At 38.5% G+C, this 15,560-nt stretch overlaps 1 protein-coding gene across 2 annotated transcripts; it reads right to left on the bottom strand.

Annotated features, from left to right (window-relative positions):
• Positions 1-2,861: 2,861 nt before the first annotated feature.
• On the bottom strand, positions 2,862-15,486 carry SEH1L (SEH1 like nucleoporin). Of its 2 annotated transcripts, none has more exons than XM_027677097.1 (9): positions 15,343-15,486; positions 13,518-13,568; positions 12,384-12,530; positions 10,976-11,187; positions 9,617-9,715; positions 8,447-8,587; positions 7,989-8,146; positions 7,195-7,345; positions 2,862-3,623 (listed from the first exon to the last, which is right to left on the bottom strand). In XM_027677097.1, the coding sequence occupies exons 1-9, from the start codon at positions 15,451-15,453 to the stop codon at positions 3,434-3,436; spliced, it is 1,260 nt and encodes a 419-aa protein (XP_027532898.1). In that variant the 5' UTR covers positions 15,454-15,486; the 3' UTR covers positions 2,862-3,433. The 2 variants fall into 2 exon arrangements, with proteins under 2 accessions (XP_027532898.1, XP_027532908.1); XM_027677107.1 differs by having other exon boundaries at positions 3,401-5,269.
• Positions 15,487-15,560: the final 74 nt, after the last annotated feature.

The following is a 15,560-nucleotide window of genomic DNA, read 5'->3' as shown; positions in this document are numbered from 1 at the left end:
GAGATAGACAAGTCCAGTAGCAAAAGGCACAGCGGAAAGACTCCTTGGATGGTATCGGCAAGACACGATTCTTTCTCCATTGTCTTTTCTCCTCGAGAGCGATCTTGCATGCATTCTCAAAGGAAGCAGCAGCAGGTTATAGGTAGTGTGTCTCCAGACCTCCTGATTGGAGGCCAGAGTAGACCAGTTATGTTGATCAATATGGCCAAGGCTGAGATGTTGTTTCAGGGAGTCCTTGTATCTTCTCTTCGGAGCTCCTCTCTTGCGGCAGCCGGTGGCAAGTTCACCATAAAGCACGATCTTAGGGAGGCAGTAGTCCCTCATCCTTGAGACGTGTCCTGCCCAGCACAGCTGTGTTCTCAGCAACATGGCCTCAATGCTTGTAACTGCTGCCTGTTTTAGATCAGACGTATTAGTCACATAATCTGACCAGCGGATGTTTAGGATTGTACGGAGACAGCGTTGATGGAAGCGTTCTAAGAGTTACAGGTGAGTCACTTAGATGAGGCTGATCAACAGAATCCCAGAATTGTAAGGGATAGAAGGGACCTCTGGAGATCATCTGGTCCAACCCCCCTGCCAAGGCAGGGTCACCTGGAGCAGGAACGCGTCCAAGTGGGTTTTGAATGTCTCCGGAGAGGGAGAGACTCCATGACCTCCCTGGGCAGCCTGTTCCAGTGTTCTGCCACCCTCAACGTAAACAAGTTCTTCCTCCCGTTGAGGTGGAACTTGTTGTGGTTCAGTTTATGTACAGTACATGGAAAATCTTGAAGCGTAAATATAATGGGTTTTTTAAGTAGAGGATGAGAAGGCAGCAGGTGCCTTCCAAACGTCTGTGTGTGTGTGTATGACAACAACAGATCTACATAAAATTCAGTGTTATCCAGGACATTTTTACAGTGCACTTGTACAGCTGTATTCCTGATGTGGAGAAGGCAAAAACCACACATTCAACATCATCAGAAGTTCATACTTTGTTCAAATACATTCAAAACAAAACCAAACAACAAAAGCAAAACCACCACATGAAAAGAAAAAAACCCCAAAGCCTAATGGCTACTACAAGACCCAAAAACTTCTAGTCCTAGAAGTTCAAGCTGAGATGTGGTCCAAGCACATCTGGTGCTCCTTCTGTGGTCTAGAAAGAGTATAAGGGATAAGGTGTATCTTCTTTCAGAAGAAAAGGGACAGAAGCCTTAAAAGGGCTGTATAAATTTAAAATATTGCAAGTGCCTGCTGTAATCATCCCTTCCTAAGCCCGTCTATAATCGCCTTCCCTTCTAGGGGTTCTGCTGCTTATGTCCAAGGGCCCAGATCCTGCACAGAAGTACAGTTCAGAGTTTTGAGTCAAAGAAGCAATATAGATGAATAAAGAGGGAAGCATGAGTTTGAGGAAGAGGAGGTGGACAGCCAAAGATAGGGACTGAAGGGCACAGGTTTGGAGAGAGGTCAGTACAAAAGAGCAGGCTGGGGGAAAGGCAGGCATGAGCCACAAAACCAGCCTGAGTTCATTTGTTGAGGTCAAAGTACTTGGCCAGTTCATCCTAACATGACTTGTGTGCACTGAAACTGTAATAGCATGTTTCCATTAGTAAGAATTATGAATGGAACTAGATATCTGACAATACGTGCTCATCACAGAGGAAAATAATGTGACCATGCTGACTAAACTGTAAACAAATGCACTAGAAGCTGCAAAAATGCAGAAAAGCTGCAAAAAAATTGTCATTTATTACTATAACTGGATATTCTGTGATCTTTTAAAGGGTTAAGAGAGAAATTCTGCAAGTGGCTTAAACCTTCAAAAGTACATTCTGCTGCTAGCATACCCAGAAACAGTTTGTTCCTAACAGTTGTCAGGAATGAATCCCAGTATAATAGTTTCGATAGGTTTGTTTTTTTTTATTATTCATTCTCTCCCAGAGGAATAGTTACTTCCCACCCCCCATTTAAACTTTATTTTTTAATCATGTAACATTTCTGTTGTTTACAAAGTATGGCAGAGTTTTATAAGTGTTAAAAAGGTATAGAACTTTTTTTTCTTCCACAGTTCTGTTCCTGCTGGCTGGAAAGTATCATCAGCCTCCCTTCACACACCATCAGCAAGCACCCCTTTTAACACCAGTGTACCTCGTGGTTTTTTAGTAAATTGAGACTAGACTCCTCAGAGAAAAATAAGGAAACAAAAGTGGTGGATCTGAATAAATAAAGTTTTCAGAATACAAGTAAAACTCACAGGAACTTGCTGTCACTTTGGAAGGATGCAGGCTGCCCTCTCCATTACCTTATATTAGTGCTCTACTCCAGGAAATATAAACCCATTCTGAAGCACATTGAAATACACTATTACACTTTGGATTTCTGCTGCACAGAAGCCTCCTTTTTCCTTCCTCCCCCGAGATCTGCCGAACAAGCTTAGCAATTACGTCCTGTACAGTAATGCTACTCCCTAGAACTACCACATACTCTTTGTCCAGTGTTACCCTCCCACCTGTCTTGCACCAACGTCTGAGTCAATGCCAACATGCAGATACACAGCAACAATGTTCCTGTTTTGGAACACATCTTTTAAGTCAGCGCTCTTTCTTCAAAAAGTCCTAAGTGATTAATTCAGTCACTGAAAAAGAATTATGAGATAATGTGAAACCCAACAGCTCTAGCAGTCTCCACAGACCTTCAGCACATCCATTAGAAAAGCTGGAGCACATTCTGTGGCAGATACATGTAATATGCAGCTGCACATCTGGAATGGCACATGACAGCACAAAAGCAGAGCTAGGAGAATGGACACCTGAATCCAAAACCCTCCTTCATCAGGAACCTATTAAGAAAAAAGCCTATTACAAGGAAAACTGTACAAATACAGATCTTTCAGAACAAGTTTATTAGTCAAACACAATTATAAAATTTAAATATTTATACAGCAAGATGGAAAATTCTAAAGTAAAACCAAACGCGCCAAATTATTTAGCTGCAGTATACACAGGAATGGTTTTGTTTCTTTTATGAGCTGATCCAGTATCAACCTTTCTCAACAATTTCTTGAATGCACATTTAATTTTGAGAATGTGTTTCACGTGTCAGTGCAGTATACAAAAAGAAAAAATTAAAGACCATACTGAACTGATTTCAAAAAGAAAAAAAAAGAAAAAAAAAAGAAAAAAGGACAGGCACATTGAAGTCAGCTACTCCATAAATAGCTCATGGCTAATACTGCTTGTATGTGTTGCCATAGTTCAAAGGGTACAAATTAAACTGTTCCTTTGATACACAAGTAACAGGTTGTAAATCTTGTTTGTTCTGCAAAACATGCGTGAATTTCCCAAATTTTTGAAAATCTTCTGTACAAGAAAAGGAATACAAAAGCAGCCAGAAATGGAAGCATACACAAACACCAGAATAAGGCCCTTCAGAGTTTATTTAAAGTAACACGTTAAACCCCTTCATTCTCAGGTAATAGATTAAGAGGCCGAGATACACATCGTCTGCGAGGGTGAGGATACTGGAGGTTGGCAGTGTCAGCATCGCAAGATTGCTCTATCAGAGGAGGAGGAGGAAGGAGCTGGGCATGACTGGACCATCTCGATCCAGCCCGTGGGGAATCCAGAGGGGGAAAGAAATACCTGAAACAATTAAGAAAGGAACAAAACACCAAAACAAAAAACCAAACCAAAACAAAAAAACAAAACAAGAAAAAAAGAGAAAGGTAGTAAATACAAGGAGAACCAAAGGGGAGAAAAGACATGCTGGAAAAAAAAAAAGGCTTTAGTATATCCATGCCAAAACCAATAGAACATAATAGCAGAAATCAAGGCTTGTAATTCAAAACAAGACAAATCTGGAAACTGTTGTTTAAAGCAAAACAATACAGTCTTTTCCACTGAAATTCATAGAAAAGAATACCATAGTCATAGTTCTAGTATACATTTTTACAAAAAAATGGATTGCTTTTGAAATCAAAAGGATGGTGTGGTACAGCTATTAACAGGTTTTCATTCTCCCAGAATTTCTGTGATTTGTTAACAGCCTTCAGTAACGCTTCATTTGTGACACAAAATATACATTAAATATTATCAAAGTACATTTTCTGCATATGCATCTAATTCAGAGTAACTTCACAGCGTTTCTAGAAGAGACGTAAAAACATCATTGTTTTTACATTAATACACATTTACAGAGAATAACTATTTTCAATGAAATACAGCCTTTATATGTATTTACATATTGCTGCAAAATCCTCAGAGTAAATTTAAGACTCCTGGTGAGCGCAAGATTCGGAATTATGCCACTTCGTGTCATTTTGCTGCTGTTTTTATTAGAACTTACCCGTAACACTTGTGCATTTTAGCATAACTATATTAGATACCTACAGATGTTTTCTCTCTTGTCTACAATTCTGTGGACTTACAGAAAGGAACAGCTCTTAACTAATTAATGAAATTATGGGACAATTCACAACAAGCTGCATTTTGGTTTCTACCTTTATATAGCTTAAGTGTTTGCATTTTTTAAGGATACTATATTTAGGGAATTTTAGGTACTCCATGGAATTATTACCATAGGAATGCACAAATACATATCAGAAAAAGTACTTCTCTTATCATGAAGAAAGTATGACAGTACTTATAAAACATTTATTTGAAGTCATACTAAGGGATATAAATGAAGCAATACCCAAACTACTAATAGCTACCATCTGTACAATTGTCAAAACAGCTTTCTTATTCCTTTTAAACTAACAGTTTCATATATTACAAAGCAGTTACAACCTTGTAATGTTTAGGAATCCTAATCAAATGCTGAACGCTATGAAATGCAAAACAAATTGGTTCTCAAAACAATTTTAATGAAAGTTATTATAATGGTCATTTCCCTCCTCCCATCCCAATCAAGGACAAAAGTTCTCATTTTTAATCATGAACTAGTCTTTTAATTTGACAAGCTTTCATAAAATACGTTCTGATGAAAGTTTTGGGGTTTGGGTGGGTTGTTTATGGGATTTTTTCCAAACAAGAAGCCTCTCCAAATATTTTTCTATCAGGAGTTCCAATAGTATCAAACTGTGCAGGCTAGTACAAAAAAGTGTACACAACGTGTTTTAAAAAGGCTTTTTGAACAGCATTTAGTAGTTAGCAGGCTGCTGGTGTCTTGGGAGAGGTCAAACGGCGTTGGGGAGGGGAAAAAGGAGTTCGTTTTCCATTCCTGTGTGCATGCAACAAGCAGCAAAACACCAAAGTTACTCCAGTTAGCTTGGTATCAGCTCTGCTTTCTGTTAAAAAGGACATAATACAAATGGAGAATGGAAATTGTATCATAAATCTAGACACACAATTAAATCAACATAACAATATAGCCCTACTGATTTATTTCACAACAATCTACATCACCTGTTCTGAAACTTAATTTTGAGTACAAATCCAGTGTGGTGATCGTGCTTTTACAAACTTTTTCAGATCTGCATATTCTTTAGCTGTTTTAAGTGTTTAAATGTATAGACACTGAAACAGCATGTACAGTCACAGACAAAATAATTTATGTGTAAGATACCTATTCAATGTCAATACATTAATCTTTATCAGCATCTTAACACTAACACAAAAGTTAACAACTATGCTTATGCAATTCAAGGCAGTGTTACTACAAAAGAAAACATGGGTTAAGGTGTATATTTTTTAGAGTAAGGCTCAATCCTAGGACAAGACATCATATGTTTGGGAATTCCATAGCCAATGACATAATTTTGGAATTAACGTTTTGTTACAAATTGGAGCCAAGAATAATTTATTAAAAAACAAAACAAAAAGCCCTCCAAAATGCAAAGCAATCGAGGGAGTCTAAAAATAATGCTAGAAGTTCCAGATTCACAATGCTTACTACCAACTTCAGGGACAGGAGAAGAACCACCAAAGGGGTGGGGTAGGGAAAGGCAGTCTTGCTGGCAGCACGCTTTAGATAAGGAGATTGTGAAACCACACCCTATGGTAAACAAGTATAAAATAGCCTGTAGTTCCCCACAGGAGCCCAAACAAAGAGTTACACAGCTCTGAATATACTACTTCCAAGATAGAGCTGTATTTCAGCATTTTTTTGCTACACTGTAGTAGAACATGGAACCAGATGACCTATATGATTCTGGTGCCCTTTTTTGTGGGGCCATTACCACCTCTTGCTGTCCCATTTATCTTGTGAGGAAAATGTGAAAGCCCTCCTCTGCTCAACACAGCTAGGGATCTGGAAGCCAGAACTGCCCTTCAGGATTGGCTGCTGAAAGGGATGGAGGGGCGGGAGAATGATGACACAGTGCTGCTCTCCAAAAGCAAACTTTACTGATCAGCATTTTAAACCGAAAGCAAGCCACCTGAGTAGCTGCACATGGATGGAAATAGAAGCTATGCCAAGGCAATTGAAAAAAAATTAAGGTGGCCACAAAACTTGGAAACTGCAGCTACGGAATCTGGCCACATCTAGTCCTTACGTAAGATTTACAGTCCTGTAAAGCTGATTGTACAGACTCCACCATGCAGAGGAAGGGCTCAGTGTATTTCTACATTTCGGTGTGCACAAATTTAAATGTTTCTTTTTCAGAAGAGGCAGTTAAATTTACCTACTAAACAGCAATTATTACAGAATAAAAACCTAACAGAGATTAAATCAAATTATCTGCAATACAAATGCCACATAAGGAAGATTAAAAAACCACAAAATTGATGCTACACCTGCGAAAAGCAAGTAAACTAACACTAGTATTTGATTGTTGAAACCATACATTATGAAGTAGCTTTTCCTCCTTCCCTTCTGCTATATTACCCCAGTGAAAAACAGAGTTTGTTGCTGGTATTTTTGCTTCACTTTTAAACACGAATCTAAAGCAAAAGGGCAGTTATACAGCAGTTATGATGAAGCTTCTTCTTTGAAACTATTTCAGAAACGCTGTTTTTAATAATGTGAAAGGACTAGAAGTGAAAATAGTTATTTATGTTGCTTATTTACACATTCTGATTCAGTGTGGCTTACGGTTTTGTTCATTTTCCCCTTAGTGGCACAGCAAGACAACACCACAGAGTAAAATCAGAAGAGCCTGAAGTAGTATTGCACTTTGAAAAAATGCAAAACAAACATGAAAGCTAAGTGAAATTAAGAAGATTCAGAGAAGAGACCATTACTGAAACTCAGTCTCCCTACTAATTAACCTACCTGCTGGCAGATGATCCATTTAGTGAATTCTGTAGACTTGTATTGGCTGAACCTAGAGAGGCATTAAAAATTCCCTGCTGAGAACTACCATTCACTGGACTCCCATTACCTTTCAGAATACCAGTACACTTCCAGTTGTCCATGTAATTAGCTGCAAATATAGATATATAAAAACCGTTAGTTTCTCTTCTGAAGCTCAGCATTCCCTACAAATATGTTTCAACTACCATACATCTGGTGTGAATCAGAATGGAACTTCAATGCCAAAATATAAATTCCAATAGCTGAGGATCTGGCCCTTTAGCTGTCTGATACTCTCTGCCTATCCACAACTTAAAACTCAGTTTCCACTAGTAAAATACTGAAAAACAAATGAGAATGTATAAGGAAACTAGAAGTGATTTTTTTTTGGTTTTGTGTTTTTGCTGTTGCTTTTGGAAATGTAAACTGCAAAAAAGCCAGTTTGCCTGAACATTGTGACATTTTCTCGGTTTAGCAGCAGAAAAAGACAGTGATACAGTACATATATTGCTTTGTAAAATTAAAATTTTATATAGCTCTAGTCTGGTGAAACAATTTCAGGGTACAGGAACAACTATTCACAACAGCCTAAATCATCCAAGTGTTCCAGCACAGCAAGTTATTTTCTTTTTCTGAAATGTAAACACAAATACAAAAAAATTCACAAATCTAAAATGAACTTTCCCTCCAAAATTATGTTTTGAGTAAAATTTCTCCTGTATATCCAGCATACTACGAAGTTAATATAATATATGTCAGGTGGGTAACCTTACCCTTCCAGAGCCTAACACAGCCATCATCACCAGAGGAGGCAAGCACTGTGCCCGTAATATTCCAGCTCACTCGCCACACTTGGGAGTTGTGATTATCAAATTGTGCCACAATATGAATTTCAAATTTTGTTAATCCTCCTGATGAAGTCAATTCTTTCCTGTTTAAGAGAAAAGTGATAGTTCTGCATACACCTGTTCAAAGGTCTGGGTTTGAACATGACAGAAAGAGAGGATACATCTTTCAAGCAGTTTATACAACTGTTACTGGATAAAGAGTGCTAAGAGGTATTTAGACAAAATTATAGACTCGCTCACAATCTTGTCATCTTAAAAATCAGGCTGCTAAAAAAAAATCCTGCATACATTAAGTTACTACTGTTACTTCACAGATACTACTAAACTACTAAAATAAAACCATAATATCACATCATACCAAACCATCTTCCTCTTAAACTCACCTTAGAGGTTTTAGCGTGAAAATTCGTACATCTTTGGTTGCTACAGCCAAGATATGGAAGGATCTTCCCAGATTTGGAGCAAATGCAATATCATGTACAGGATCTGTGACTGTCATCAAAGCTTCTGCTTTTGCATATTTTCTGTACAGCATAGGAAAATAACTTTTAATGCCATCAAAACTGCCAGTGATGCAGGTTATATAAACCAGACACAGGAGAACAGGGAAAAAGGGTTAAGTATACATAAGACTTGCAAAAGCAAAAGTATTTTCTTAAAATAAATTGTAAGTAATAATTTCAAGCTGATTTCTTCAGAAATCGAATACATCAGATACAGTAACCACTAAAACCAGTATGCTAAATCATACAACAAAACAAGGATTCCAGTACAAAGAACATTTTGTCCCCAGTTAGAAAAGAGAAATAAAAAGACTCTTCCATTCACAAATCTAAAGGGAATTTGCATCTCAGCAACTTACTACATTTTCTGTTGTAAGCGGATGGTTACCTGCCTCCTCTGCTGTATGATAAACATGTATCCTATTTTTTTATTTACCACCAGGTAAGTTACAGCAACTTGTCTTTATTGTTAATGCATTGTCTGAAGGCAGGCATAAATCCACAAAATACCCCAGCTCTTTTCCCACATCAATCACTCTGAATCAAACACAATTTCTCTGTTATTTAACTGGAAGTGATGGTGCACACACTTCCTGGCCTTTTCTGGTTCTGTGAACTCTTGACTGTGTGAACTTTCACAGAACATTAGAAATTCACAGGACCTTCTGTTATTATAATCATGCCTCTAAAATAATTTTAAGGTGTCCTTGAACAAAACAGTGCCTCGTGCAACACAATTCAAATTTCAACTTTGTCCTCTTAATTCCTTGTGCAAAATTAAGCATATAAATTAGCAGATAGAGAAACAATTCTTCCTTTAAAATTCTGGTAAGAACAGTGGCATTTCTTCATCGACATGGAATAAAATTATCAATATCATGTCTGTGAACATCAGCTGCCATTCTGAGGTCTTCCTCTCTTTTCCTATCCAATGGCTCATAGACAAAATTAAGCTATTATCATTTACTACTTCATATCTAATGACAGAAATAAAAGACTATATAACTACTTTATGATCTCACAAATGTTACACATTGTCATTTAGCATACCTGGTATTTTCATTATATTCATAAATTTGAACCTTTGCCAATATATTTGGACTGTTGTCATCACTTCCTACAGCTATCATTGGAGAATGTGCTCGAGAGCTAAAACGCAAAAACAAATACTGTTAAATTCACAAATGATTCCACAGAAAGTTCACCAAGCAGTTTTTAAATTTAAAACATATTATCTATTAAAAAAACCCAAAACAATAACAAAAAAATATGACAAGGGAAAACATCACAAGGAAACAAGTGCTATTCATAGTTACCAGTATCTCCACTCTGATGTTTTGAAAGCCCACTTTATACATTCACTATGGTGAAATGATTAGGAAACATTATTTGCCAATTCAAGATGATCTTCCCAGAGAGTAGGGTTGATTTCATATATGCATGGTGCAGTCTAGTATTTGCCACAATTTTCATGACAGAATCTGCACTCTTTGTAGTGCTTTTAATGACTGATTAGTGTAATTTCATTCAGGTGTTGGAAGACAGCTTACACAAGCTAAATGTATATGAACTATAGTTTTTAAATCAACTTTTAACCCTATTCCACGCACTAAAGTGAAAGCCTGTATGTACTCTGAACCTCCAGCACAGACTACTACTAATAAATAGAAGAATGACTGCATCAGCAGGACACAACACTATGTCTACAGGGGAAGCAATTAAGTGCTTCTGGACGAACAGAATCCAAAGTAGTTCAGCCTTGAATCGTTTTTCCCTTCCTGTTATTGCTGGGGGAGGATATGAGATGGGAAGCAAAGGAGACCTCTGCATGCAAGTGTTCTTTTGGATAGGGACTACCCAACTGGACTCCCCTCTGATTCTGTCCAGTTCAAGAGGGTTAAGTACATCATTGAGCCCCTGAGGACAGAACTAAAAGAACAACTCTTGGGCTTCATATTTGTGCTAGCAAGACTCTTGTGGCTCCTTTTACTCTGCTGCACTGGCAAGGGTTCATGTGCTTCTTGGAGTTTTCAAAATTATTATCTATTGCAACACCATTCTAAATGAAAGAAGAAAAACACAGGAATTGTTCTTTTACAAACACTTTCTTTTATCAAAATCCCAGTTAAGTTTTATGGGATAAATAAAAAGCACTCTGTAGCTCTTTAGGTTGCTACTAGCTGAAAATAATTAAACTGGGAATATTTCCTCACAGAGCGCAGGAGGATTTTTTGTAACACTTCTCTGGCTCTCCCAAACTTGCCTTATTAAAAGAAATTTCAGCAGAAAGTTTCAGATGTACCCAAATGTACACTCAATCTTCTCCACAGGATTTATTCCAAAAAAATTCAGAACTCACTCCTCTGCTTAAGCAGTTATAAAGCAAAACCTACAGTTTTAATAACATACCTTGAAGGATTCCAAGAAATACAACTGCAGCTTAGCTTACATGAAATTTCATGCTGCAGTGACCACTGACTGAGATTCATCACATCTGGAGCTTCATAAATCCTTACAACTCCATCTGCTGAACAGGTTGCTAACATAAGACCCATATGCTTGGGAGCAAACTTCACATCTGTAACGGATGTCCTACTGTCCACCAGAGTGGTCCTCTTGACCTGCAAAGAAAGGTAGAGATTCTTCAGAGAAATGCTAGAAATTTCCATCAAAAATTTATTCCCTAAGGAAGGCTAAACAAAGTCTGACAACATCATTTCATAGGATCACTAACATCTTCCATCAAAAACTTAAAAAAAAAAAAAAAAAATCTTTGTTCACCAACAAATTGGAGAAATGACAGATCATCATTACAGTGATGCAAATTGAAGCATCAAGAGATATCTCACTGTGATATCAAACTTCTGATACCAAAAAGAGTTGTTCAGATTATGCTCTTCAGGAAAAGAAAAAAGCATCACCATGTAACATAAGCACAAAATAAAAAATGTACTGGCCAGAGGCAGTTTCAAACTATCCTCTTCATTCATACTGGTGACAACATTAACTGCCCTGCCTAAGGACACCACTTTCTAAATTCAGCACTGTTGAAGTTTATCATGAAGCATTTTCTCACTGAAGCACTGAAATAAGTGCTTCTGAAAAGGGAACAGGTGAATGCAGCAGGCATGGGATAGGATGAGTAGCTAAAGAGGAAAAAATTGTAAACATTTCTTTTTCAAGTAATTTCCTCTCCTGCCAAGACAGCCTGCTGAGCCTGGTTTGAGCTGAAAACCATGATCAGGACTGCACATACAAGTGAACTTTCATAACCCACTGGGTGCCAACAGTCTTGACAACCCAACTCCTCACAATATGTATTTTAACATTAGAAAACTTCAGGAGAAAGTAGAAAACTGCAGATATTTTAGCAACTTAAAATAAAACATTAGAGGCAGGAATAGTATTACACATAAAGCATAGCTAGAAAATAGTCTGCTTAGAGCTACAATTCCCATGATGAAATACTATCCTGAAAATCTACTTCTGAGCAAAATTTTTTATTTCCCAAAAGAACCTTGATCTACTGTTTGAAAGATGGAAAAGACCAGCATGAGAGAGTTTTGAATGAGCTCTTGTTAAAGAACTTAAATTCCACTGTAGATGGAAATTCACGTTTGCAAGTTGTTTGTCAGGGAACACCTTATTATGAAACACCAATAACAGTGACACTGATTGGCCTGAATGTTGCCATTTAGCTGTTTTCCCAAAATGTTGTGAAAATACTTACTTTATGTTGGAGTATTGCCACAAATGAACAAAACACAGGCAAAATCAGGAACACTTTATATTAACAGAAAAAAAACTCAAGTCTCACCCAGTGACTCTGGCCTCGGAGTTTATCATTTGACTCTCCCACTATTTCTTCCCATACAGCTGCTGTTCTATCAAAAGAGCAGGAAACCAAGACCTGCCCAAATTCAGGATGTGCCCATGTCACACGCCACACAGATCCACTATGGGTCTACAAGAGAACATCAAAACACTGTAGAGAAGCATATTTACTGCATTAGTCCAACAGACCATATATTTTTATGAGCTTCTGCAGAAGAGAATTCCTGTTCCTTTGAAAGCTCTGTTCTTTTATACCAAGTTACACAGCAGCTGTTGCATTTATTTCAACCACCACTGCAAGGTTTTGTTGCTATTAATAAGTGTTTAAAAGGCAATTATTACAAGTGTTTTTCAAAACATTTTTTACTACTTTAAGTTCCAAACTAAGATTCTGCCTTGATGCAAAAAGTTGTGCTTTGTTTTCAGTCAATTTTCAGCCATTACCATGCTTACTTCTAGCTTGCCTATACTTTTCAAAAGCATATGCAGAGCATTGCTTATCTTCTTTTTAATATGAAGCTCCTCTTTCTACCTATTCAACCTTTTTTTCTTAAAGAACGGGAATTCAAAAACTTCACTTGCATTTCCATTTACAGGTATGAATGCACTGTGGTCCTAATAAATACAAATTTAAGGACAATTCAGAAGCTGAACGCACTAATTATCCAGATGAAGCAGAGTCTCTATATGAGTTCTCAGAAAGGTTTTGGAGAAAAAAAACCAGAGGTCAGATGTTGTAACATTCAACAGCCAGACCTCTTCCTCTTTATTTTTTCCCTTTTTTTTTTTAAGTCTTACTATATGCAAAAAGGAGAATATTTAATTAAAAACAAAGGTACTGTTTGTCAACTCCCTAAACCAGTTACTGTTATGTTTACTGATATCCAAGTCTGACAACATAACTAAGTACAGAAGACTGCATGTTAGCCTCTGTTTCACATGAGAGGCATTAGAGATGTTTTATAAAAGCAGAGAAAAAGTATTTCACGTAAGACATAGAGAATCTACAAAAAACCAAAATTATTTCTACTATATAAGTCAGCAGAAATGAAGCATGTTTCTTCAAAAACAAAGGATAAATTATGGTTATGTCTGTGTAATTTTTATAAATACAAACCTTCCAGCTGGCAGTGCAATGCCAATCCCCATTTTCACTTTTGTCCCAGACCTATTGAAAAATCAAAATACAATCATACAATTTGCAAATAAAGCTTACTAAATAGTACCTTAAAAACACAGCTATACATATATATATATATATACACATCAAAAAATATAAATAAGAATATACATGCATACCACTAGACATTTTCATCTGGAAAACTGTACTTGGCTCAGTACACAACTGCACTTCACTCACCCTTGAAAATATCCCTACTACAGGTCAGGAGAAGAGGCATCGCCTGCAAAATCCACTATTGTATGACACCTATCTTTAAAAAAAGTAATTTACATGGAAGAGAAATTATTGCCATTCTCATCCTTCATTCACCGTTCCAAAAGTACACTACTCCGTTTCACTCTAGAGCCCTGACTGTCCTCTGGTGCTCAGCTCTGGCTGCAAAACCCTAAGGCAGCACCCAGCACCCATCCCAAAGACAGAGCAGGACAGCAAAAAGAAATCAAGGTAGTGCGGGAACAGATTTGTTTCTAATATATCTGCCTTGATTTATAACCACATGCCGATCCTTCCCCTCTCTTGATTTCCCATACGTCTTCATCATAGTTATGAAGGAAGTCATAAGCATAAACAAATGAAAGACACCTCTAGAAGCCTGCCATCCACTCCTGTTTGTCACTCGTTCACTTTAAAGCTTTACTGGAGCCCAACTCTGTAACTTTTCCCCAACTCCTATTCCACAGGGCCCACATAATGAGAACAAGACCCATGCCACATACAAGTCCTGTAAAACTCTGGTTAGAGTAAAACTTCGGAAGACCGTCTCATAAAGGATTCAGTTACAACTGGAAAGTAACATTACACTGCTGAAGAACATAGCTACTGCACTCTACCTACCTCTTGGCATCTTTCTTAACAACATCCTTTTTAGGCTGCAAGTTCTAGGTAGTCAGTCCAAACCAAAGATTTACATGGTTTTGGCTTACTTTTGGGAGGACTATTTTGTTGTTGTGGTTGGTTATTTGCTTTTTAATCTGTGCTGAGGGAGAAGGGGCTGCTCGCTTGTTTTTAAGCATGATCTAAATGTGACACAGCTTTCTACGGAAAAAAAAGCCATTTTCTCAACCATCTACCCGATCTAACGAAAAACGTGACTGCTTTTTAAATTACATTTCTTAGTAAAAAATATCCATGTAACCGCGTAATCCCTGTAACTCCTGAATTTTTTTTCTGTCTTCTCACTATGCACAAAAAAGGGAAAAGGCAGTCAACTTTTCGTTTAAACAAACATAAACTGTTACTTTATTTCCTCTAAAGGAATTAAGATATGCAAAAAATTTTACAGTTTCCCGCATCTGCCAGAGCACACGTGGAGCACTTCAGCCTTTTGCTTACTGGCACTTAATTATGAAATAGCATTTTCTTCCCTTAATAAATACAGATTATCGGCGCTACATTATGAAGCAGTAGTTTCTTAACTTAATGTTAATAAATACAGATTTTCAGTTGAATCAACAGAACAAGCGCCACGGCCGTAGCCACAAGAGCTCGGGAATGTTTTCCTAGGTGGAGCCCTGGGTGGGAAGCGGCGTTCCCGTGTTTACAAGCGTTCGCGCACACAAACACACAAACACACGTGCCGTATGTGCGGATGCCTCCCGCCTCCTCAGCCTCCTGCACCCACAGCCCGTCACCGTCCCGGTGCCTCCCGCGGGACGAGCCCCCGGCAGTCCCGCGGCTCCGCCGGCTCCCCGGTAGGCCGTGCACCGCTGGTACCGCGGCACCCCCGTCGCCGGCACAAGGCCCGGCGGGTCCTGCTGACCTTGACGCTCTGGTCGCTGGAGCAGGTGGCCATGCGGCGGCCGTGGAAGTCGAAGGACACATCGTGGATGAGGTCGCGGTGATCGGCCGCGATACTGCGCGCCACGAACATCCCGGCGCGGCCGCCACGCGGGGCGGGGGGCGGGAACACGCCCGCGCGCGCAGCCGCCGGCGCCCGCCGCGCTCGGGAGGGCGGGCCCGCGCTTGCGCGCTCCTGCC

The sequence above is a fragment of the Neopelma chrysocephalum genome, unplaced genomic scaffold (genome assembly GCF_003984885.1).
Source record: "Neopelma chrysocephalum unplaced genomic scaffold, ASM398488v2 Primary Assembly neopelma1_22, whole genome shotgun sequence".
NCBI classification, from domain to species: Eukaryota; Metazoa; Chordata; class Aves; order Passeriformes; family Pipridae; genus Neopelma; species Neopelma chrysocephalum.
The sequence above is the reverse complement of the archived record's forward strand: the minus strand, read 5'-3'. Positions and strand labels throughout refer to the sequence as shown.

What these genes read in the sequence shown, in the direction of transcription:
- SEH1L (XM_027677097.1), bottom strand. Translation starts at nt 15,453, where the DNA reads ATGTTCGTGGCGCGCAGTATCGCGGCCGATCACCGCGACCTCATCCAC. An exon ending in TCCGAGGCCAGAGTCACTGG is followed by an intron (nt 11,188 to 12,383) that starts GTGAGACTTGAG and finishes CTTTCTTTGCAG; the next exon opens with GTCAAGAGGACCACTCTGGT. An exon ending in GAATATAATGAAAATACCAG is followed by an intron (nt 8,588 to 9,616) that starts GTATGCTAAATG and finishes TATGCTGTACAG; the next exon opens with AAAATATGCAAAAGCAGAAG.